Consider the following 26,777-nt stretch of genomic DNA (forward strand, 5'->3'; position numbering starts at 1 on the left):
AGAGATCAGACTCCAGAGTCAGACTTCCTTGTTTCCAAACTTAGTTTCATCACCACTTACTTACTAGACAAGTGATGTTGCATAGTTACTTAACCTCTTGATCACCCAACAGTAAGTGACTTTACAAAGCACTTATACAAACTTATTTTGCTCAGAATGTTAATGTCCTTAAAATTAAAAGTCATTATGAAATTACTTAAAACACAAAAGATGAAACTTTCATTCTGACCAATCAAGTCAGAGATCCTCTGAAGTCAGGTCCATCTACCTGGGAAACTGAACCATTTTCTCCAACAGAATGGAAGTGCAGACATCATCCAAAAGGAAATTGAGGACTACTCCATCTAAGACAACTCCCAACAGGCACACACCCCAAAGTTATCATGCTGGAAAATGAAGTAGTCAAAGCTGACTGAAGTAAAAGTTTCATAGAAAAGTGCAAAACATTAGTCATTAACTGTACATTAAAAATACTTGAGCATCTGCAATTACTAAATACACATAAATTTTTAAAGTTCCTTCATTTATTTTTAAATTTATTTTTCATAATAGTAACACAGAGTAAACAAGGAAGCAGATTACCTACATGAAGACTGTACCTAAAAGCAAAACACAGAATGCAGAAAATAATGTAACACACTTTTTCACTACATTCAGTTTTAAATTCTTCTATTAAGGGAATCATCTTTCAAACAAAAGCACTTGAAATTTCCCAAAAGACAAACGGAATTAATGTAGAACTAGGAGACAGAGTGGAACTTGAAAGGCAAAATGAAAAATTAGTGACACACCTACAAAAACTAATTTATACCTCTAACTATGATGCAAGGGCAGAGCACATCATTAAAAAAAACAAAACAAAACAAAACAAAACAAAACCACATGGACAGTAGTTCTATCTTCTAATAATGTTAAGAAACTATTAATTCTATTGATGTTACCTGTGAAAGAATAATTATTCTAAAAACAAATATATCTAATAAAACAAAAGGACATAACACTGAAGAATATAAAACTAGGTCATCAAGCATTTTTTTAAAGTTTTTTGTTTGTTTGTTTGTTTGTTTGTTTTCAAAATTAGGGCTGCGAAGCATCAATTTTTTTCCCTACAATTTTACATATGTCTCCTTTTTCCCCCATTAAAAGCACAATTCTGTTCTCAGTTTTTAATTTCTATTAAGCTCTCCCTGATCTTAACTCCCTGACCACTTTCCAGGGAACAATTCTTAAAACAGCAAATAAGCCAAACAAGAGGCCTGTCTATCTTACTTAAAAAACCCAGGGCAGAAAGATCAAGAATGACCTCTGGATTTTCATCCTGCTGGCACCAAGCCAGTTACTAAAAACTACTACTTTTGCAAAGTTTTTTGGGGAAGTAAGGGAGACAAAACATTATTCAAATTTAACATTTCGATTCTCTGATTTATGTTTTTTAAAATATTTGCTTGCCGGTGCGATGTTTTTCTTAATAACTGTAACAAGACTTCTATAATTACATTTTAAATACTGGTAATTTAAATTAACCCACTTATAGCACTGCTAATCAACTACCTATAAAGAAACCCCAAAGAAGAGGCTACCATTTGATTACCTAAACACAATGACTTGTGCAATTTGAAAACAAACAGGACCTATATGAAAGTTAAACAGAAATAAACTTGTCATTTTGAAGAGAAGATTCAATTACCAAGTACATCACAATTTTAAGAATCCTATCTAAACATTCATTTTATTCTAAATATTTTTGTATCATTTCTTTTGCACATTGCCTAGAAAATTCACATTTTGCACGTTCAATACCAATACTATTGTCTCAGGCAGCTAAATTGAAGTAGTTCTGCACTCAGTTCAACTGAGAGGTCAACGTGCCTCAGTTGCCTGGAGACTGATGGTTGCTACAGCAGCACCAGATAAGCCAGGCTAAATAAGCTTCAGCTTGAAGGCAGAAAGCATTTACTGCTAGACAGAATCATAGATGCAGTTGTCTCAGCATGCAGCATTTGAGTCTAACTAGATGATCATATTTATAAGAGACCCATCTTACTGAAACATGGAAAGAGGATAAACAGTAAGGATTTTAATTGGACTGAATCCTGGATTACTTGCAACTATGATTTCTTTGTTCTTCAGTTGAGTCATATGTTAAGTGGAATTTTCCCTCTAGCTATAAATTTCTCTTTACCACCACTTCCCCCATCTACCTCCCTAATGCCAACCCCCAAAACCACAAACATAATGAATGAGAAGAAATGAGATTTTTGCTTAATTCAGCCTGGAATTAACCAGAGAGTAATTAAAACAGACTTTTATAAAGAAAGAAAGAAAAATGCACACTGAAAATGTTCATGTGAGACTTTGTCCAAGGATAGAAAGCTATCAACAGCATATGGCTACACTTAATTAAAAGAGATAAAACTATTTGCAAGAACCATTCTCTCATTTATCCTTTCACCCTCTCTAACCCCACACCCCTGGCATGCTGGCTCCCTCACCAAGGCTAGTGAAATGAGCTACAAAAAATTCTTCTAAATTAGTCAAACTCCCCTTATTCAGGTTGAGAGGTTCACCACATAGTTAACTTTCATTTTCAAACATGATACCACTAATCAAGCCATTGGTTTTCTATGCCGAACTGTCTGTTGTTTATTCCAATACCTAAACTAATTATAATGGTGACTGTTTGCACTGCACCATTACATATTTAAAAATAACTAATGCTATGCTTTGATGTAAAGCTTACAGAAAATACTAGGAAGTGTATATATGTTCTAAAGGCTTATACAATGCAAATCATGAACACATACATAAAGTATAAATTTACAGCAACTTACAACCTATTTAACTAATTGTAATTACATATTTGTCTTTGTTATAAATTTCTCCTGGGGTACCTGAGTGGCTAAGTCAGTTAAGCATCTGACTCTGGATTTCAGCTCAGGTCATGATCTCATGGGAGATGGAGACCCGACCTCCACCACCGCCCCCCCCACCCCCCACCCCCACAGGCTCTGTGCTCAGAGTGGAGTTTGCCTGTCTCTCTCCCTCCCACTGTTTGCATGCTCCCTCCCTCTCTCTCTCTAAAATAAATTTAAGATAATAAAATCTTAAAAATTTTCTCCAAGCACTAAGATGGTTATTACTGGAGCTTTGGATAAAATTAAAGTAAAATTATAAGGAATTCTAAACAAATAAAAAATACATACTTAAGGAATTTTAAATTATTACCTTTGGCAAAGTGTGTGTGTGTGTGTGTGTGTGTGTGTGTGTGTGCGCAAGCACGCAGCTCTGCCTATTTACTGTCCTATTTGTATAATGCAAGATTACGATTTTTCTGAAAGGACTCTTGCTTTTAAAGGATTCCTGAAGACTAGTAACTTTACATATCTAAAGTAAAGGAAAGGGATAAATGCACAATAAGCACAGTCACTTATTTACAATATTTATGTACATTCTTTCTCTCCCACTAGGAGGAAAACAATACAATACTTAAAGGAATCAATCACTCTTTATCCCATTATTCTCTAATGCCAGTTTTTAAAAAATAATGCTATTTCTGTGATTTTTAAAATTGTAAAAGGAATGTTTAAAACCACAGAAGTCCAAAACTGGATCATATTTACTAAGTCCTAAAGATTTTATTTCTAAGTAATTTCTATACCCAATTTGGGGCTCGAACCCACAACCCTGAGATTAAGAGTCACATGCTCAACAATGAGCCAACCAGTCACCCCACTAAGTCCTACTTTTTAAAAAGAATGAAAGTTTGCACCAAATTACTAATTTACATGTCACAACAAATGGAGGTAGTTCATAAATTCCTACAGAAAGCCCTATTCAATTTCTTTCTTCTCCAATCAAACTCACTATTAGAAAACGACAGATCCGCCTATAGGTTACTTCATAACATTTTAACAACTTACCTGAGTTGTAGCAACAGCAGGGGCTGCAGATGACACTGCTGATGGGGAGAGAGCTCCCACTTGCTGCAAATGCCCAGAAGACTGCTGAGGTAAATGAGAACTGGAGACAGGAGTACTAGATCCTGAGCCCGATACTACATTTGGAAATGATACTGCTACATCATTGCTGTTATAAATACCTGCAAGAAAAAAAAATCATTTAAACATTTTAAAACTTAGCCGCCAAATCTGTCATAGACACATAATAGTAATCATTAAGTCAGAATACCCATATTTCCTCCCTCCCCTCAATGATAAATTTTATTGGCAGTCATAAATAATGTATCAATAACTAAATGACTAAATACTGACTTGTCACAAAACACTTTTTTAAAAGAACCTAAGTCATTTTTTGTAACAAAAATGGCTTTGCTAATAGACTGGGATCACATCAAGAGCGCCTTATAAAAAATAACAGTAAGAGATTTAGGAATTCCTAAAGGCAAAGAAATATTTCCTAAATGGGAGAATGACACAATTAGAGTTGTGTTAAAATCACCTGATAAGCTTTTCAAAATGCAGATACTGGAGCCCCAGAACTCATGATTAAGAAGGTCTGAAAGGGGAAGAGTCTGTTTCAGAGAGGTCACCCAGGTTACAATGTAGAAAATAAAATGGAATAGAACTATACTTGAGATTCAAAGACCAGTAAGTAGATTCTAAAGATATTCCGAAGGTAAAATGAACAGACTTAATGACTGAATGGGGTGGATGAGTAGGGGTAGGGATGGAGGAGCACGGAGGATTAAGAGACAATGACAACATGGACTACTAGGTAGTGGTAACATTCACTACCAGGAACTCAAGAAAAGAGGATGGAAGGCTTGAAAGTTATTTTCAGAGGCACCATGGAGTTACAAGCAAGAAAGAAATGGAGAAAAGAGTGAAAGAATTCACTCTGAAAAGTGGATGGGAAGAGGAAGAACAGAGATGATAAATAAAAGTTAAGAGGAAAAAGGAGTTACCCCTACCCCCAAAAAAGCATCTGTTGTTGTTGTTTTTTAATAAAGATGGGCGGCAATGCTCACATGCTCCACAGAGGAGAAGCTCTTTGAGGATAAAAGTGAGAGATGGGAAGATCTAGAGACCAGTAGGGTTCTCAATCAGGGATGATCCTGTTCCACTGAGACATGTGACAATGTCAGAAGACATTTTTAGTTGTCAAAACTAAGGGGCACAACTGACACACAACAGTAGAGGCCTGGGATGATGCTAAACATCTTAAAATACACATGACAGCTCCTCACAACTAAGAATTATCTGGTTCATAGTGTCAATAGTGTGGAAACTGAGAAATCTTGATACAAACCACGGCTCCTGGGAGGGTAGGAGACAGTAAGATCCTAAGAACTCAACATTGTAACAAGAGGAAAGCAAGAAAAACATGAAGCTAAGTGGGTTGCGATAAAAAATAATAATAAAGTTTGAGAAACCATAGCCCTTGAAGGCAACAATAATTATTTGTTAATAGTATAATTTACTTTGTTCTAAACAACATAAATGTTATTGATTCATAATAAAATCAGCCATAATCTCCAAACAAGGAAATAAAGGAACTGGGACACTTTTAAAGGCCTTACAAATAATTGAGGGTCGTAAGATCCTTTTTATATCTGTAATTTCTCAAGAAAAAAAAAAGAAAATTTATTCATTCAATACATGTATCCATTCTGCAAACATCTGAGAGCTTACTGTTCATCAGACATTACTCTAAGCCCTGGAGATACAAAGCCATTCAAGATATGTGGTCTCTGCCTTCAAGAAGCTTAGTGGAAAGAAAAAAAAAAAGAAGAAGCTTAGTGGAAAAGACAATTACAAAAGACTGTGAAAAGTGATAGGATAGAGATATCCTTAGCGGCCCGCAAGCACATAAAAAGGGGTATCTAACCCAGACCTGGGGTGAGAGGATGAGGGTCAAAAAACTTACTGGACAAGATGGAAGCCTTTTAAATTAATTTCTAAAGGAGCTATAGAACTGAGGTGAAGGGTGGTTTGAGAAAGAAATATAAGAACCTGTAAATACCATCTGTAGCTCACACAAGAATGAGGCTAAAAAATAAGCAGGAATCAGATCAAGAACATTAAAAACCAAAACATTAAAAATTTAGAGACAACAGGAAGCCACTGAAGGATTGTAAACAGAAGCTTCATGTGCTCAGATTGATGTTTAAGCAAGACAAGGCTGAGACTAAATTGGGGAGAGCCTTCATCAGAGACTAAGAAAGCTGCTGAAGGGTTGCTATAATAATACTGATGCACAAAAACAGAGATTAAACTAAAGTAACAGTAGTCAAGGGATATTCTAAAAGCGAAGTTCATAGGACTGGTACCTAATAGGACCTGAAGAATAAATAGGAAAGAACAGTCAAGGATGACTCTTATGTACCAGCAGGTGGGACTGGTAACACCACTCACTGAAGCAGGCAGAGCCACGGGAGCATCTAATATTTGGTTACTATATGTAGTACACTTACTACACTAGCCCCTGTAAATGTATGTGATAGTGTAATAGGCCAATGTGGTAAACGTCACTCCCATTTTACACAAGAGAAAACAGAAGTTTAAAGAAAAATTCTGCTTAGTGACCTAGTAGATGGTGGAATTTATCTACTAAATATTCATATTCACAGCTACTGAAACCACTTCCCTAACAGAAGTTTGAAGTTCAGGTCACTCATCATGGTCTTTGAGATACCTGTGGAAAACAGAATTCAGAACTGCAGAACACAGTCTAGAACGGAACGGGATCAGCCTGAAACTCAGCAGAAAAAGCAGGTGTGGAGATACAAATCCAGGAGGCAGAAGAATAGTAAAGTTAGCATATGTAAACATGAAAACTCAAAAAGACTTTCTGTTGGCCTGCCCTGTGTTTGAAACCTTAAACTAGTTCATATTTTGAAACACCGGAACTCTGTATTTTTAAAAAAATTAATTTAGAAATATTTTTTAAAGATTTATTTCTTTGAGAGAGTTCACAAGCACAAGAGTTGGGGGAGGAGCAGAGAGAGAGAAAAAGCTCTCAAGCAGACTCCCCCTGAGCACACTGAGTGCAGAGCCCAATGTGGGGCTTGATCTCATGAGCCTGAGATGAAGAGTCAGGTGGTTGACCGACTAAGCCACCCTGATGCCCCAAGACATAGTATTTAAAAGTGAATTCTAGGGGCACCTCGATGGCTCACTGGGTTAAAGCCTCTGCCTTTCAGCTCAGGTCATGATCTCAGGGTCCTGGGATCAAGCCTCGCATTGGGCTCTCTGCTCGGCGGGGAGCCTGCTTCCCTCTCTCTCTCTGCCTGCCTTTCTGACTACTTGTTCTCTCTCTCTGTCAAATAAATAAAAAATCTTTAAAAAAAAAAAAAGTGAGGCGCCTGGGTGGCTCAGTCGTTAAGCGTCTGCCTTTGGCTCAGGTCATGATCCCAGGGTTCTGGGATCGAGCCCCACACATCGGGCTCCCTGCTCAGCAGGAAGCTTGCTACTCCCTTTCCCACTCCACCTGCTTGTGTTCCCTCTCTCGCTGTGTCTACCAAATAAATAAATAAAATCTTAAAAAAAAAAAGTGAATTCTTATTTCTCCTGAAAAACTGAAGTTCTATCAATACTGGATGCTACATTCTGAAAGAGCAACAATCTGCTGGAGCTCTGGCCACGGCATAGGTTCTTTAATCCACCAGAGTCCTGTCATTATTCTTCACCTCTCCGCTCATTTATGTTAGCTATCTAGCCCCTGTAAATGTGTGATGTACAACTCCTGATGCGGAAGCTAGTCAAAACCAAGGAATGGTAAAATGAAATCACCCAGGGGAAGTTTTCAGCATGATCAAGAGGACCAAACACAGAATCCTACAGAATGTTACCACTTAAAGACAGATCACAAAAAACAAAATAAAGAGAACTTAAGAGAATTTTAGAAACCACTTAGAGAATTTGAAAAGAACAGGTCAAATAATTCCATAGGTTATTCTAGGTCAGGCCATAAAAGGAGAGTTATTTTTTTTTTTTAAGATTTATTTATTTATTTATTTGACAGAGAGAGAGATCACAAGTAGGCAGAGAGAGAGAGAGAGAGAGAGGAGGAGGCAGGCTCCCTGCTGAGCAGAGAGCCCGATGCGGGACTTGATCCCAGGACCCTGAGATCATGACCTGAGCCGAAGGCAGCAGCTTAACCCACTGAGCCACCCAGGCGCCCTAAAAGGAGAGTTATTAAATGAGACAATGAACCTTGGCAAGATGAACTCACTTAAGAAGTTCAGCTGTGAAGGACAGAAAAGAGACAGCATGTAAATGAGTATAAATAAGTATTTACAGACCTTATATTCCAAAGGATGGACATACACTGAAAAAAATTTTTTTAAAAGTTCATTACTTCATATTTCTTTCAATAAATACATGTGGAGAGCCTTACTGTTAAAAAAAAAAAAAAAGCACTGAAGATAAAGAAGAACAGAAAGGAATTCTACTTTCAAAGAACTAATAGTCTCACAGCAGAGCTAGTAAGTATTCATAAGCTACTATGATACAGGACGGCAATACTGGTACCATAAGGACACATGCCATGAAGGACAACTGAAGTTCAGAGGAAGAGACTAGGGTGGAGGCGTTCCAGAGAGCAACACCTGAACTCAGCTTCTGCAGCAAACTACTGTGAAAGGTAGACTGCTATCAATCTAATTTTTTAGTGGTGGAGCACATAGATGGAATCTCCAACTCTTAAAACTAAAAGTCAGCTGGAGACAGCACACTGGGGCCAGGGGAGGGTGCGGGGAGGACCACCGGTGTAAGTTTTTGACAGAATGTGATCTTTATCAAACTACTTAAGCTTTCTGAGCCTCCATATTTTTCTAAAAGTGAGTAGTAGCTACCTTATAGGGTTTTCTTTGAGAATGTCCATGTAAAGGCTCTAGCAGTGCCTCATACACAGTAAGTTTCCATAATGGCAGCCATAGCTACTTCAGAGTTATTGCTCTAATTAAAATTTTATCTTTAGGTCAGGAATGTATAGTTTTATAATTATCAGGTCCTCTAATGTCCCTAATACTCTTTCAAAACTGAAAATACCATTGCCACATTTAGTAATATATATTAAAGTGTAATAGTGAAAAGCAAAAAACCATGGTGAATGAGGACCTCCAATCTCTAAACTTATTTTTATACTGCTGTAGAGCGTAAAGAGGAAACTGAACAGCTAAATGTGCAGTATGGTGATTACACTTTGAAACTCTGGAACTCCCGTTACTACTATAAAAAGAACAAATAAAATTTTCGTTTCCTATTAAGGCAGGGCAGTATAAATACCTAAATCTTTTTGAAGATGATGATCACTGACTCTCCTAAACTCCCTCATACTTCAGGGTATGACTGGTACAGCATGAAAAAATGCTTTAGTAAGACCTCTAGATCTTTATTCAAAAGATAAATAATCCTCCTTGGATTGTTCTGTACCTGTTTTCTATTTAACTTACTCTATTTCCATCTTCCACCAGTTAATTACCTTAATCCAAATCACGGTGACATTCACTGACTTAAACAGAACTGAATTCTGTAATGCATAAACTCTAGGAAAATACCCAAAATTCATTTGTTCAGGACAGAGAGGAGAAGCAAAGATATAGAATGATTCAGAGAATGGTAATGATGTACTGATTCGCCCATCCATTCAACCAACCGATATTTACTGTGTGTCTACTAGAAGACTGGCACTATGCTAGGAGCAGGGAATAAAGCTGGGAACAAGACAGACAAGATCTCTGTTCTCCAAGAATTTACAAGTTAATCAGGGAGGCAAACATTAAAACAAACACATAACTATAAATTGTAATAAGTACTATGATTGAAGGCAGAGAGAACCACTAGTGACAAATCAAGAAGCAGAAAATATCTGTCTGAAAAAATGATACGTAAGCCAAGACCTAAAGTTTAGACAGGCAGGTGTTACGTGAACAGAGTAAAGTAGAAAAGCTTGTTCAAAAAACAATGAAATAGAGAAGAAAAAATAGGTAATACAGGTAAAGCATAGTGGAGAGAGTGGTAGAACAAACTGGAGAGAAGGGAAGGAACAGCCATAGAGAGGTGTTGCGAATGTAAACTAAGTCAATGGAAAGACACCAAATGCAAATATAGCATGACAGTTTTTTTTAGAAGATCATCCCTCTAACTGCTATGCCGTAATGAACTGAAAAGAGGAAGAGTGGAAACAAAAAGGTCATTTAGAAGGCTATTCTACAATCTAGGTGAAAGATGACATCCCTCAGGACTAAGGCAGTAGTGTGATGGAAAAGCTTGGAGAAAGACGGATCTGAAGTGCATCTAGAAGTCAGATGAACCTAACTTGATGATAAGCTACATTACGTAGATAAAGAAAAATAATACTATACTATACTATACTAAAATATTATAAATGAATCGGGTAGTAATTAGAAGTGCCATTTACTGAGGTGGTGAAAAGTGGAACAAAGTGCATTTTTGCTTGTAAAAGAGAAAAACGTCAGCCTAGGACTAAGTCCTGAAGACCCTCAACATTTCAAGGATGGTTAGCGTGGAAAAAGAATCTGCAAAGAAAACTGAGATCAGGGGCGCGTGGGTGCCTCAGTGGGTTAAAGCCTTTGCCTTCGGCTCAGGTCATGATACCAAGGTTCTGGGATCGAGCCCCACATCGGACTCTCTGCTCAGCAGGGAGCCTGCTTCCTCCTCTCTCTCTCTCTGCCTCTCTGCCTACTTGTGATCTCTGTCTGTCAAATAAATAAATAAAATCTTTAAAAATAAATAAATAAAGGGGCGCCTGGGTGGCTCAGTGGGTTAAGCCGCTGCCTTCGGCTCAGGTCATGATCTCAGGGTCCTGGGATCGAGTCCCGCATCGGGCTCTCTGCTCAGCAGGGAGCCTGCTTCCTTCTCTCTCTCTCTCTGCCTGCCTCTCAGTGTACTTGTAATTTCTCTCTGTCAAATAAATAAATAAAGTCTTTTTAAAAATAATTAATTAATTAGTTAATTAATTGATTAAAAGGAAAAAAAAGGAAACTGAGATCACTGAGGTAAGAAAACCAGAGAAGACAATCTAAAGAAAGGGCATATCAACTGCATCAAATGATGCTGAAAGACTAGTTCAGACACAGAATGAAAATAGATTTGGAAACATGGAGACAAATGATGATTTTAGGAAGAATAGTATATAGAATAGACAGAGCCAAGAAAACACTGTTGAGACCTAAGCTTTTATTAGTGTGCCATGGCAATTACATAAAAACAATATACTAGACAGGAGTATACATGACCAGTGACCTAACTGTTAGTGGTCACCAACCAGAGTTCCCACTTCCCAATTTCAAACTGCCTGGGAGGCCAAATCAGTACTGTACCAAGTTGTCTATTCAGCAGTGAACCACAGTAAATGAATGGGATAAGTCCTGAGGAATATTTAACCTAGTAAATGACTAAACTTGTTAAGCTATCCCTAACCCCATCCTAGGACTGCATATTCTTTTCTGGAGGTTAATATGGTGTGAAAGTAGTTAAAAATCTAAAACCTGTTGCCTCATGCAAATAACCTCTCTGAACCTCATCTACTAAGGGAGGATGGCACCAATGATTTCACAGGGCTGGTGCAAGGATTAACTAATTCATGTAAAACACATACTACTATTATTAATCTCTTACTACATATTAAGTGTTAGATAAATAGTAACCATATTATAAAATATAAAGGAGGAATACCTATTAATGTTAAAAGAAGTAAACAGAATAATACATACAACAATAGAAAGATTCCGTTGTTAATGTTGCCTTAATTTCCTTTTCCTTTGGTGACTAATAAATAACAGGATTATTCTGCCTTTCCCTTTCTAGATTGTGCAATATGTGTCTATATTAATTAACACATTCATTATTCAAAGAGGCTAAATAAAATTTAGAAAAAGTTAGAGCTTTCTCTCCAAAGACTCTTGGCCAACTTGATGGAATATAGGTGCTCCTCAATCTCTTTCGGCAAGCATTAACCATTTCTTAGGCTGCTCTTATTTTTATAGATATGAACAATTCTACATTGTTTCTTTTGACTTTACCTACAAAAATAATACATACTAATTATTAAAAATCTTAAATAGATGGTAAAGTAGGGGGGAAAAATCATCCACAAACTCTGCTGACATTTTTATGTATCCTCAAACTTCTGGGTATATAGTTTATGGTTTTGTTTAGCTTTATATAGCTGCCTATACATTAAAATTTTTTAAGCCTTTTATACTTAACATGCTTTCCTATTTCAGTATGAAATCTTTAAAAAAATGTTTTTAAATGTTATTTTGACATAATCAATTGAATATTGCATAGCTGACTCTGGTTTACAGTATTCTACAAATATTTATGCCTAATATACCCAGACAAAATACTAGATGAAGATATTACCAAAAAAAAAAAAAAAAAAATAGGTATCCATCCTTTCATTTACGGTTCTTAAAGCGAAGGATCCAGACATTAAATAATCAGACAAATATTATGCTATGCTGGAAAAGTAGAATGTATTGAGTATAAGGGGTAGCTTAATTAAGATTAGCAGACCAGGGGACGCCTGAGTGGCTCAGTTGATTGAGCGGCTGCCTTCGGCTCAGGTCATGATCCCAGCGTCCTGGGATTGAGTCCCGCATCGGGCTCCTTGCTCCGCAGGGAGCCTGCTTCTCCCTCTGACTCTGCCTTCCACTCTGTCTGCCTGTGCTCGCTCTCACTCTCTCTCTCTCTCTTACAAATAAATAAATAAAATCTTTAAAAAAAAAAAAAAAAAAGATTAGCAGACCAGGCCTCTGTTAAGATATAACACAAACTAAAAAAAGAGAGACCCATTTCTGTTATTTTTACCTGCCCAGAATTCTTCCCATTTTGTGTCCAAATAACATCCTATTTTCTGTCAGAGAAATATCCCTCCTCCATTACATACACTCTCAGCTCAGGGATAAACATGGCAACCCAAGCTGAAACAGTCTCTCCTGGGAATTTAAATCCTGAAGGCATACACACAAGGGCAAAAATGGTCAGACCCGTTAGTCTAATGGTAGTAATATTAGGATTCTACTAATTCTTGTCTACCTAGCCCTCGAACCTACCCAATTTCTCTTCTCCCAGAGGTCTGAAATGGGGCTTTTAATTCTCTGAAACAATTGTACATATCCAAAAAATTCATTTTTTGCTTAAATTTGACAGAATCCACTTCTGTGGCTTACATTCAATGAACCCTAACTGATATGGCCAATGTAGTATAATAAGCAAAGAAATAAAATGCTTAAGGTGAAGCCAGAAGTCAGCCAAAAAGCCAGCTCATGGAGAACCCTGCAGGTCATAAAGGGCTTTTTTTTTTTTTTTAAAATAAAGAACTTTTCAATTTCATCCTAATGGAAAGCCATTAAAGCATTTCAACCAAACTGTATTTTTGTGGCATGATCAGAACTGTATTGTTAAAAAGATCATTTTGGAAACAATGTGAACAAGGCCCTGAAAGACAATGATACAGTGGAATCAGGGAAATAAAATTTAAGTAACTACTGCAAAGTTTGGATGAAAGATTTTAGGTACTTAAATTTGGTGACAATTTTGAAGTGAGAAAAGCAGAGGCTCAGGACTAAGCCCCAAGGAATTTCAACACTAAATTAGGATAAAGGAAAAGCCAAAAGAAAATTAATAAGAAATGGTCAAAACAAAAACACAAACAAACAAACAAGAAATGGTCAAAACGACAGAACAACCAAGTTAAGTATAATGTTAGAAGAGAAAAGGTAAGGGAAAGGACTTGATGGGACTTGAAAGGAAGGGACAGAGAAGGGAAAGGAGTTTCCAGTAGTTGGAAGTCCTCAACAAAGACAAATATGCGAAGACGTCATCTAGGATAAGGACTGAAAAACATCCACTAGATTTGGCAATGTGAAAACTATTTCTGACCTGAGTATAGTAGTAGTTGTAGAGCCAGTAGAAAGTGGTTTAAAAGATAAATCAATGGGAAAACTTCTATTTCTGAAAAGGAGGCCAACCAGGCAACCTAAAACCTCCCTAATTAAAATGACCTAAAAATGAATACTTGAGCCTATAAGATGTAAGGGAAATCCTTAGGAATATACAGGAAAAAGCTTTTAACAGGTTGTCCTAGAGGAGCCAACCTGTATTAGTAACCCAGGGGCTTTGGCTCTAATGTCCACAAAGAAAACAGAGAATACCTTGAGCCCCCAATGGATGAAAAATTAAAACTGGTCAAGACATTGTTTATATAGACTTTCCAAGAGATACATTTTTGGGGTAAAGATAAACCAGCCCTTGTCCGTGCACGCGTTCCCGCCCCCCCAAAACCCTACAAAACATAAAACATAAAAATCACAGCATCGGGAAAAGACAAGGAAGTCAGTTCAATTAGATTTGAGCTCTGGATAGGAGATGAGAAGTTACCCTTTGAATTTATAAGCCACAGACTTGCCTTCAACCAGGTTTTGGGTTTGAATTTACCCATGTGCCTAATAAATCCCAAATGTTAAATTAAGAAGGGTCCAGGTGATACTGTCACTTCAGTACACAACAGAAATCCACACAAAATTTCTCCGAAGGGATATATCCTTAACCCAGGCTATAAAATGAGTTCACAAACCAAAATCAGAGAAGACAGAAGAAAATGATCCCCTTCATCACAAATTAGCAGATACAAACATTATTTGACTGTTCTCCAAGAACCTTAGAAAATAAAGAGCAAATAAAGATTATGAGATAAATATTATAAATTATTAAAAACCTATGCAGAGGAATAAAAAGTACATGCAGGAAAGAAATAACAGTCTACATTAAAAAAAAAAACCTGGCATACCCTGCTGTGGTAGACAGTCTTCTAGTGACATCCACCCTCCAGCCCGAGGTTCCCTTCGCCTGACAGTCAAACACTAATCAAGGTCCTACTATGAAGAAACTGGGTCAATTGAATTAAGATACTGATAAGCTGACCTTAAAAGAAATGGAGTATCTTGGATGATGTAGGTAGGCCCAGTGTAATCATATAAACCCATAAAAGGAGAACATGAAGGCAAGAGTCAGTGAAAAATGCAACAGATAAGAAAACAAGAGAGAGCCCACAGAAGGGGAAGTTAGAGAGACTCTAAGTGTACAAAGGAATCAACTCACCTTTACTAGCTCTAAGACGTAGGGACATGTGAAAGGATGGGATAGAAACCTTAAGGAGCTAAGGGAGACCCTTAGCTGTCAGCCAGAAAGGAAATGAGGACCTCAGTACTGCAACTGCAAAGAACAACTGAGTTCTGCCAACAACCTAAAAGAGCTTGGAAGTGAATTAATGCCACACACTCCTAACAATAAGAACCCAGCGAGCCAACACCTTGATTTTAGCCTTGTGAGACTAAGCAGAGAAACCAGCTAACACAACCAGACTTCTGACTGCGTGCTAAGTTTTTTATTAGCTTTTAAGTTGCTAATTTTGTGGTTATTTGTTATGACAGCAATAGAAAACTAATATAATGTCAGAAAAAAAGGAAGTGTTCAAAGAATAATGGGGATATGCCAAAGGACACAGTGCCACCTTAAGGGGCTCCCACTGGCTGACCAGGGAACAACTGGAGCATCACAGTAAACCAGTCATAACCCACATAAATCTGTAGGTCCACACTGATATAAACTGAAAGTGTCATGAAGAATGGGATATTTACATAGTCTCACAGTTAATTCTACATCACATACTAATTATAAAGGAGAAAAGAAAGCCTTTTCATTAAAAAATGCCTGCTTATGTGCCATCTGATACATGCAATGGAAAGATCATATATATGATATCCTGCTCCAAGATCACGACTCTAATAATGAAAAAAAAATCAACTAAATCCCAAAATAAAGAGCCTATAAAATTTTGAGATAACTGTCAAAATTCGAATAATATCTGAAGAGTAGATGGTAGTAACATGGTGATGTTAATTTCCTATTTTTGATCATCATACTGTGATTTTACAGGAAAATGTCCTTGTTTGTAAAGACTATTTAAGTGTTCAGGGCTGAAAATGGCACTCTATCTGCAACTTAGTCTCAAATGGTTTAGGCAGATAAAGTTCTCTATACTATATACTAGTAAGTTTAAGACTGTATCAAAATAAAAATATTTTTAGATATGAAAAAAGGGCTTACATGTTCTTAAAAACAAGAAAAAGAAAAACCAAACCAGACCAGGTCCATTTCAGAAAGGAACACAAAGAATTATAAAAACTGAAAAACAAATTCACTAAATATCTTTACTCCCCTCAGGCAGGTGAAATGATAAATTAATAGAGCTAAAGAGATGATGAGTGAACACAAAAAGATCAAAAGAAATTACCCAGATACAGCACAGAGAAATTAAGAAATGGAAATTATGGGGCGCCTGGGTGACTCAGTGGGTTAAGCCACTGGCTCAAGTCATGATCTCAGGGTCCTGGGATTGAGCCCCGCGTCGGGCTCTCTGCTCAGCAGGAGCCTGCTTCCTCCTCTCTCTCTGTCTGCCTCTCTGCCTGCTTGTCATCTCTCTCTCTCTCTCTCTCTGTCAAATAAATAAGTAAATAAAATGTTCAATAAATAAATAAATAAATAGATGGGAATTATAAAAGAAAGATTAAGCGGGGCTCCTGGGTGGCTCAGTGGGTTAAGCCTCTGCCTTCGGCTCAGGTCATGATCTCAGGGTCCTGGGATGGAGCCCCACATCGGGCTCTCTGCTCAGCAGGGAGCCTGCTTCCCTCTCTCTCTCTGCCTGCTTCTCTGCCTACTTGTGATCTCTGTCAAATAAATAAGTAAAATCTTTTTTTAAAAAAAAGAAAGGATAAGGGACATGAAGGACAGAATGAAAGTCCAAATATATCTAACAAAAATTACTGAAGAACAGAAAGAATAGAAAGAATCAGTATTTTTAAATATGGCTTCAGCTGTGTCCAGAATTGATGAAAGACATGAATTCTCTCAATCAGGAAGCAAAGAGGTCCTAAGAAGAATAAAAGTCACACCTAGACATATCACCCAAAACAAAGAGAAAATCTTAAATGAGTGGAGGCAGAACAGTTGAAGGGATAGGTACATGAATAGGAATGTGGGATTAAAGGATGGTTTGGGTTCTTTTGTGCTTTTTCAGGAAGAGGCAGAGACACGAGAGCATGTTTAGATGTAGATGAGCCAAAAAAAGTGATGGTGAGAGGATAAGGCAACTAAAATGACAAGGTTTCTGATAGGGCACAGAAGGCTGAGATCCACAGTACAAGCCTAACTCTGGATTGCAAGCAGGACTGGAGAGAAAGAAAAGGGGATGGGTACGAACCAAGGAGGTTTGCAGAGAATTGGATGATGAAAAGATGAAATTTTCAGGCAGTAAAAGTTTAAAAAAATAACCACAGCGAAAAGTAAGAGGTTCTTAGAGATGTATATTAACACTGCCAAGCAATTTAAATGTCATTCAAGATTAGTATCACAAATCTATAATGATATGAATGTGTACATGGTGTGCATTTTTTTCTATAGAAGAATTACCTCAGATGAAGTATAGAAATATAGGTGGTCAGGTTAATGAAGGAGAGTATTTCAACTAAGAAGAAATGAGACTTACCTAAAATATCAATCATAAGCCACATGACAAACATCATTAAGTTCACTACACAATGATTTTTTTCCTGTTTCTTAAGAAAATTAAAAGGAAGGTTTAGTAGGAAAAAACTGCCAACTAAAATGAAGAATATAATCTCATTAGGTGTGGCAGCTATTAAAACAATCTGCCATTCTTCTTTAAAGGCTTTCTATAATTTAAATAAAAACATTTAAGTAATGTTTTTAAAAATGTTTTAAAAAATGAAGACAAGAAAAAAAACTACTCTCAAACCTAGTATTTTAACATAACCATAATAATTTGTCTAACGTTTTATTCTATTATTCATTTATATTTCTGCCTCTTCAAATAGAATCTAAGCACCATGAAAACAGAATATAAGAAATTAACAATCCTTTGAACCATGTATATATTATCTCATGCATTATATAATTAATTTGTTGTTCTTGGTTTGGTGTCAGGGAAAACATATCACAGATATATTTCCAAGTTGCTAGATAAGATGCCTAAATAACATTTGATAACTGAATCCAGAAGATTCTACAAGAAATAGGACTATAATCTTTTTATTTCCATTACTTCCAATTTTTTTTGCTATGGTAATTACCTCTATTAAATCTAGCCTTTTCATACGTTGTACCACACCTCCTTAGAATTGAACTTACTTCTTTTTTTTTTTTTTTTAAGATTTTATTTATTTATTTGACAGAGAACACAAGTAGGCAGAGAGGCAGGCAGAGAGAGAGAAGCAGGCTCTGCACTGAGCAGAGAGCCCGATGCGGGGCTCGATCCCAGGGTCCCGGGATCATGACCTGGGCCGAAGGCAGAGGCTTTAACCCACTGAGCCACCCAGGCGCCCCAGAATTAAACTTACTTCTATACAGTCCTTGTATATCTCTAAGAAGGACTTCATTTTACGAGTCCATGTTTTAGAATTCTTTCCCTATCTTTGCTATTTTAAAATGTCCCCTTTTAATGAGTCTAGATGAGGATTTTTCCTTCACTCTTTTTCTTTGACCACTTCAATCTAAGATTGCTCATCTTTTTTTTAAGGAAGAAGTTTCTTACTTATTTCCTTCTCTCCATTTTCCTCTCTATCTACTTCTGGGGCTCCTATTATCTAGAGTCTATTTCTATTCTCCATATCATATCATTTTTAATTTAAATATGTATGAAACCCATTTATTATTTTGTTTCTCACTGTATCCACTGTTATTTATCCCATCTATTATGTTCTTTACTTTAAAAATTACACTTTTCCATACCTAAAATTTCTACTTGTTTCTTTCAAATATTTGCCTTGTTTCAAGTTATTATGATCTTCCCTCATTTTTATGTTGTTCATTACAGTAATTTATTTTCATTACAGTGATTTATTTTCTCTCCATAGTTTCTTTAGGACTGATCTGAGTAGAAAATCAAATGTTCTATTACTGCCAACATGAATTAAGTATTCTTGGTCTTGGGGTACCTGAGTGGCTCAGTCAGTTAAGCATCTGCCTTTGGCTCAGGTCATGATCCCAGGGACCCAGGATGAACCCTGCATTGAGCTCCTTGCCTATCAGAGAGTCTGCTTCTCCCACTCCCCCTGTGTGCTCTCTCTCTCTCCCCATCACTCCCACTCTCAAATAAATAAAATCTTTAAAAAAATATTTTTGGCCTCCTAAATCTTGACACACCCAGAAACAACTCTAATATAAGTTTTTCATACACCTTTTGAATGAAAATATTAGTTGCTTCAAATATTATAAGCATAATGACAAAAAGTCTGAGAAGCATGATTCTAAATACCTAGCTGTTTTTATATAAAAATACTGTTTTGTCAGGAATAGGCACATATACATATCCAAAGATCCTCAAATAAAATGACCCTCTGGGTGTGAAACAACTAATACTGGCCATCTATAGAACCAGCTCACGATGTAAGACATGGTCTCTAACCGTAGGTTTAATCATCAGGGTAGCTGGCACATAGCTTCTGCAAATACATGACTAGAAATTAATGTGAAAGGGAAACTGCTTAAGAAAGCAATCAACTGCATTATACAGAGAAAAAGAACATTATCAAGATTGTGATAATCATTAAAGATGATCTAATTGTACTTATTCTGATGTCAGATTCACCAACCAAGCAACTTCCCAATTATTACTAGTTTTCCCAAGATTACTTTAAAAAAGAGTAAGATAAGCAACATTTGGCATTCTTGACAATAATGTTTTAATCACAAATGATTAAGGGACATTCTTCACTTTTCCCACATCGGCTTGAATCAGTCCACCTGATCAACTCCAGGTTTACTAACAAAACCAAAAGACTAGTGAGAACGTGGGATTTTGAAAATAATAAATCTGGTATAAAAAGTCATGTCTAGGAACCTTCAAATTAATTAGAAAAAATATTTAGAAGGTACCACTTGGTGACTAATTCGGTTAGGAGTAAGCAGAGAACAAAATGGACAGACACAGTCTTGATAAAGAAGACAAGAGAGGAGACAACTTCTCAGGAAACACTAAGGATTACAAGAAAGAGTAACTACTTCAGAAGCATAGTTTTTATAAATATAAAGGTATCATTATTTATCACTATTATGTAATTATTAAAACATTTTTCTCAAGTACACTAACAGGACAATACTTTTGTAAACACACTCAAGTTATTGATGTATACCTGAAAGTAACCATTTCTTTTGGGGGCAAAACCTACTTCTAAAATTTCTACTAATTTAAACATTCATAAACCTGAAATTACAGTAAAAAAAACCTAATTTTTTTCTTCCACTCTAAATGCTTTCACAGCTACTGTCTTCCTTCAAGTTAAACTTTTCTACATGTTCATCTGTCCAGTTTCTTCAGTTCATCAAATATTCGTCTCTTGCATCCTAACCTATCTTTCCAGAGTCCTTTCCACCTACTAAGACTCTCCTATCTTAAAATAAACCTGATTCACCTCCTTGTCTTCTCTACCAACCTTGCTTAGCTATGACCAATCTCACAATTTGTTACTTTCACCCCATCTGGACTTACGTCTAATTCTCCTTCACACCTAAACTCGAACCTCCTCTATTCATTTGCACCTAAACATCTCCACCTCAACAGCTTACTGGCAAACGAATACCTACCCTCCCCAGCTACTGCCATTCAACTTATTGAGAATTACTACCCATTCTTCTTGGGTAATATTAGTCCTACTAGTCTGATTACCATTACCCTCGCTCAGGCCCTCAATACCTTCAGCTAGATTACAACAAAAATCTAATTGGTTTCTCTCTTCTCTAGCTCCTTTCAATATCCTTATATGCTACACCCAGATGAATCTTCCTGAATAACAGATTTTATTTTTTTCCCCAACTCCAACTATTTCCCAACTACCAACTATTTTCAACTCCTTTAGCTAGTAGCTAAAGCTATTATTTTTCATATATTTCATGTCAAATGTCAGTATCATCATCACTTTACACACCTATGTGTCCTTGTGCTATTTGTATTCCAGGGACTGCAAGTCTAGCCCTGATCCCTATCTCCAAATAGCTCTATTTTAACCTTTCTTTAAGCATCAGGTAAAATGTTACATGTTCTGGATCGCTCATTTCCTCAGCTCAAAATAAGTTTTCATGACCTTGAACTCCTTTTATATTGCAGATCATTAAAGAAGTTATAACTATATGTCTTGAAATTATTATTTACATACGTATTTATCCTTTTAGATTTTATGTTCCTGAAAGGATCCATTTGCAGTACAATTATTTCCTCAAAGTAAATGACCATGATTTTAGATACAGAAAGATCTTTATACTTTTCAAATGAAAAAAAAGGCAAAGAAACTGTTGAGAAGGAGAAGTTCCATAGTGCAGGTATTCATAGCTGGCAAGATTAGTCATTAACACGTGAAACTGAGGTTTTTAGGGGAGGGACAGGGGTGCAGTAGATGCATACATTAACTGGATTAAGAAGAGTGGATTCAGAATACTCACACTCACTCTCAACTGATCTAGAAATATCTGAAAAACACATTACAGAATCAGAAAATAGTTATAAATCATAGAATATGGTCTCAGATTCTTCTTTCCCTCAGTGAGAGAAAAGGATCATAGATATAAAAAGTGGTCTTAAAAATCAAAGGTCTAGGCATCTAGACTCTGTCAGGTAAATAATTTTAGAAATCCTAAAATCCATCCTACCATGTCTTAGACTATATGACAAATCCAAAAATGTACAACAATAAGAACATGGTAACAGTTCACCCCACCAACCATCCAGAATTATGGAGAATTCCTTTAAGTTACCATTTTGGGGACTACAGATACTACTACTGTTTTATATGAGGAGGTTTCTAAACTACATTAGGATTAATTTAACACTGTTATCCTTAAAGCCATGTTTGAATTTGGTACATACCTATGAATTTAAGTTCCTGCTTTGTTAGTGTAGAATTGTCATCTCTGTCTAAAGAAAAGACATACTTTAATTTTGAAATTTTAATAACCAGTTTCTAAAAACTACCATAACAGGTATAAGTTGAGAAATTTAAGACATTATAGGGGGTTAAAGTCCAAAAAAATAAATAAAATTAAATTAAAAGGGTTAAAGTAAAACAAAACAAAACAAAACAATAAAAAATAAACACAAAACTATGGAAAATTTAAAAGTCATTATAAATTTGTTTTCACTAAAATAAAAAAGGCAGCATTCTAAATAGATTGTTAATGACATTACCATTTAGTTAATTTAAAAGTAATATTTATAAATTCACTTCCATTTACACTAATCCATTCACTTTTCAGGTTCTGTCTCTCTTCCAGTTTCAATGTGACACTTACAAATTCATTTCACTTTGTAGTCGTTAACATGCATACTGAGAATTACTTTTTCTCCCCAGTGGCTGATTCACCATCCAAATGTTAATATCCTTCTATGTTTATCACTTAAGAGTCTCTGAAGCCCATCTTCCAGAAACTTAGAGTGATCCAAGAGACAAACAGCTTGGCTGACTTGAAATGGAAGCAGTCTTACTGTCTTATCTAAAACATATGTCTTAAACTACTTAGCAAGGCTATACAGTATTAGTCAAATTCCTTTCTGCACAGGAACAAACACTGGAACAAACAGTAGCATTTGCTGCATCCTGGAATGTAACAATGTATTATATAAAAATAAAGAATACTCCCAACTATATCAAGTAAGAAGGAAAATCAAGTCTATTGTGATTAAAAAGAAATTAGATCTAGAACGATCTAGATCAATGGTTCTCAATCTCCACACTGTTCACAGTATCTTCTCCCATCAGTAGTATCTCATTATGTATAGTGAATCTCAAATGATCAACAGGATATGGTTATGCCTGAGTGCTCATCTCTTCATCTTAAACCCCCCACCTTCTTAATGCTTGCCTGAAATAAAGAGGTGACACATGTAAAGAACAAAGATCTAGTTTCCTACAACTATTATGACAAACCTGAGTAGGATTCCATTCTTGAGGAAGAACATTCACCCGTAAAAATCAATTAGCATTCATACTTATTCTCAATCCTATAGCAGATATTTATGAATAATTGGATGACATTACTTTGCCTCCTCCATCAAATGAGATTTGTTTAATGAGCATGGTCGTGACAAACTATAAGTACCGTAATTAAAGAAAATTTAAATGCACAGTAAATGGGGCAAAGAAATCAATTAGCAAATACTGCTGGTGAAAATAGATCTAAGCTCTTTAGCTACTTTAATCTACTATTTCAAAATTATATTAAAAATGAGAATTGCCAAGACAAATGCATGAGCAAATTCCCTTACTGCAGCAAAGAAAAAGTTACTACTCTGAGAGAAACAAGAACTGCCTAATGCAAAGTTTAATTCCCAAGGAAAATGAACATATTACCAAGAATATATTAAACCTCCTCTAGGACTGTGTAGGAACTGACAATGATGTAACATTTATGGAGATCGAGTAGATGACAAGCTAAGTGTCAATGAAATAAAGATGAATAAAACCCAACTCCTACTACTCCAAATGAGATAATAGTCTAGTAAGAAAAACTGGTAAATAAATTGTTAAATAACCTAAAAAGTATTAGAGTAAAATCATAACCTGAAACAGAACAATGAAAACCAGCCAAATATATGTTAGATTTCAAATGGACTACAAAAGTAACCTATAGGGGCACCTGGATGGATCAGGAGGTTGAGATTTTGGCTAAGGTCATGATCTCAGAGTCCTGAAAATCAAGCCCCACAGTGGGCTCTGTGCTGCGTGTGGAACCTGATTGAGATTCTCTCTCTCCCTCTTTCTCTGCCCCTCAGTCAAGCACCCAACTCTTGATTTCAGCTCAGGTCAAGATCTCAGGGTCATGGGATTGAGCCCCACGTCAGGCTCTGCACTCAGCAGGGAGTCTGCTTGAGATTCTCTTTCTCCTTCTCCCTCTGCTATGGGCTCGCACTCTCTCTCTCTCTCAAATAAGTAAATAAACAAATCTTTAAGATATTTAAATGACTATTCTGTCTTTCCAATTTGCCTTAAAAGTTTCCAAAATTTACAACAAGATTTTTACGTTGTATCTTTGTCCTACCTGTTCTCTTTTTTCTTTAACGGAGACAATACGCTTAGTATTATTTCTCTAACTCTTAAAGCTTTCTGAATTTCTCTGGTCACATAAAATTCATCCCACTGCACCTAATATGTTTCTTTTTTTTAATTTATTGGCTTAAGTGTTTTCTTAAAAGTATTTTTCTTTGTATTGATGATAATTTCATTTCCTTATCAGAAAGCACCAATTTCAAGATTTTCTGTAATATCATATGAACACACCCAGAAGAACCACCACCATTAAGTCCTAAGATCCTCTCCAAAATGTATCAAATTAGGATATATGTTTAACATTCAACACTTATGGCTATTAATTAATACACAGTATTTCCTTGGTTCTTAAACCTTCATTAAATTCTTTAAACAAGTCTCAGTGAAGTAACATTTTAATTTTATGAAGTTCTATATAATAAAACATTTTCTATCACATACTAGAGAATAAATAATTAATATAACCCAGTCTTTAAAACTTCACAAAGCCTCAAATGTCTAAGGGAAAATGTTTTGTTGTTGTTTCACAAAGGTGAGACAAATATTGACTAAGATAATATGACGAAGATATAAGTCACAGAACCAAACAAACAAAAATTGCCTAGAGAAGCAGTAGATACAGACTGAAGAAGAACATTAGAACACTGCATATGAGAACCCAGAAGTTTGTGATGTTTGTTTAAGATAATTCTCTCAAAAGTTGTCAGAAAAAATTTTGCAGAGGCACAACTATGCTTACTTTTAAAATCTTTCAGTAGATAAAGAAGGAAGATCATACCTGCAGACACTACTGAAGTCTAAATTATAGATTTTGCAGAGAATAGTACAGAATGAAACTACAAGTAGGTTATACTAATGAAATATAAACTTGAAGAGATGAGACTGGAGAGTCTAGTAAGTGGCAGATTATGAAAAACTCCACATGCCATTCTAAAATATATTCATTTTATCTCAAAAATACCAGACAATTCTTAAGAATTGAAGTAAGACAGTAACATGGTCTGATATTCATTTTTAAATAAGCCACTGATTCTGGTGGCACCCAGAGAATCAGCTAGATAATGAAATGAAGGTTAGAAGGTTGCTGAAAGAATTCAAATGGCAAATTATGTAGGAATACCTAAGTAGAAGCAATGAAAACTTAGGTTTCCTTTATAGGAAAAAAACCAATGATTACTAAAAGGAAAAACCTTTAAAAATAATAATGACAACCAAGAAAATGAGAAGGGAGAGTTTAACTCTCTAGCACAACTGATTCAGGTGACTAAATCCCCACAGAATAAGAAAAACAGAAGCAGACTTTGAATGGGAATATATAAAAGCAAGAGAGATTTATTAGATTGTTGGAAATGAGCCTGGAACTCAAGAGAAAATTCTACATTGGTGAACCTAAAGGTTTATCAAATTTTATCTTTTCAAAGAACCAGGTCTTAGTTTCATTGATTTTTTTTCTATCGTCTTTTTAAGTCTCTAATTTATTTTTGTTCTAATCTTTGTTTTTCCTCTCCTTCTAAAATTCTGGACTTCATTTGTTCTTTTTCTAGTTTCTTGAGGAGTAAGTTATGTTGAGATTTTTCTTGTTTCTTGAGGTAGTCATTAATTACTAAGAACTTTCCTCTTAAAACTGTTTTTGCTGCATCTAATACATTTTAGTATGTTACATCTCCACTTTTATTTCAAGGTAACTCTTGATTTCTCTTTTGATTTTTTTCTTTGACCCATTAATTATTCAGTAGCAATGCTGTTTAATCTTGACACAACTGTCAATTTTCCAGTTTTCTTCCTATAATTAATTTCTAGTTTCATGTCACTGTAGTCAGAAATTATATGTGTAATACAATTCCAATCCTCTTAAATTTATTAAGACTTGTTTGATGGCCTAACATATAATCTATCTTTGAAAATGTTCCATGTGCACTTGAGAAGAATTAGTATACCCTTTTGTTTTTAAATGGAATATCCTACAAATTATCTGTTCAAGTCCATCCAGTCTAACGTGTTAAGGCTGATGTTTCCTTATTGAATTTGTCTCAATGACCTATGCAATTATGTAAATAAGGTCTTAAAGTCCCACACTATTACTGTATTAATATTTCCTTTATATACTTGGTGCTCCTATATTGGGTGCATAAATATTTATAATGTTATATCTTCTTGTTAGATTAGCCAGTAATACCTTTTTGTAATAAGGCGGTTAATTAACCATGAAGCAGATACAGTAGGCAATATAATGGCTTCCTCCTCAAAGATGCTCATGCCTTACTGCCCAAAACCTATTAATATGTTATCTTAAATGGCAAAGGACTAAACAAATGTATTTAAATAAAGAAGCCTAACACAGAGACACTATCCTGGAATCCTGGATTGTCTGGGAGAGTCCAATCCAATCATCCAAGTTGTTATTAGTTTTGAATCTGAGAATCAGAGGACAGAAGCATAAGAGAGACTCCACCCAAAACTGCTGGCTTTGAAGACAGAGGATGGTGCAACTGGGGTGGGAGGGGGGCAGGCAGAGTTCTAAAATTTGGAAGAAGTAAGGAAACAGATTCTCCCCTAGCACCTTAAAAAAGGAACAAAGCCTGCCTAACACCTTGATTTTAACCTAGTGAGTCCATGTCAGACTTCTAGCCTATAGACTGTAAGATGATAAATTTATACTGTCTGAAATTGGCAA

The 26,777-nt window shown here is 35.9% G+C and overlaps 1 protein-coding gene across 15 annotated transcripts in view; it reads right to left on the reverse strand.

The window, feature by feature from the left end:
- The window catches only part of MLLT10 (MLLT10 histone lysine methyltransferase DOT1L cofactor), a 245,785-nt gene that overhangs the window by 26,323 nt on the left and 192,685 nt on the right, over nt 1-26,777 (reverse strand). For 10 of the 15 annotated variants that reach the window (XM_045084991.1, XM_045084990.1, XM_045084989.1 and 7 more), the window contains 3 exons: nt 21,928-21,975; nt 21,504-21,530; nt 3,921-4,099 (listed from right to left, as the gene is read on the reverse strand). In XM_045084991.1, the coding sequence (XP_044940926.1) occupies nt 3,921-4,099; nt 21,504-21,530; nt 21,928-21,975 (254 nt within the window). The remainder of the gene's footprint in view (nt 1-3,920; nt 4,100-21,503; nt 21,531-21,927; nt 21,976-26,777) is intronic. The other 5 variants (XM_045085001.1, XM_045084996.1, XM_045084995.1 and 2 more) reach the window with 2 other exon arrangements.

The sequence above is a fragment of the Mustela putorius genome, unplaced genomic scaffold, assembly GCF_011764305.1.
Source record: "Mustela putorius furo isolate JIRA1106 unplaced genomic scaffold, ASM1176430v1.1 tig00000827_pilon_pilon_pilon, whole genome shotgun sequence".
In the NCBI taxonomy this organism is placed as follows: Eukaryota; Metazoa; Chordata; class Mammalia; order Carnivora; family Mustelidae; genus Mustela; species Mustela putorius.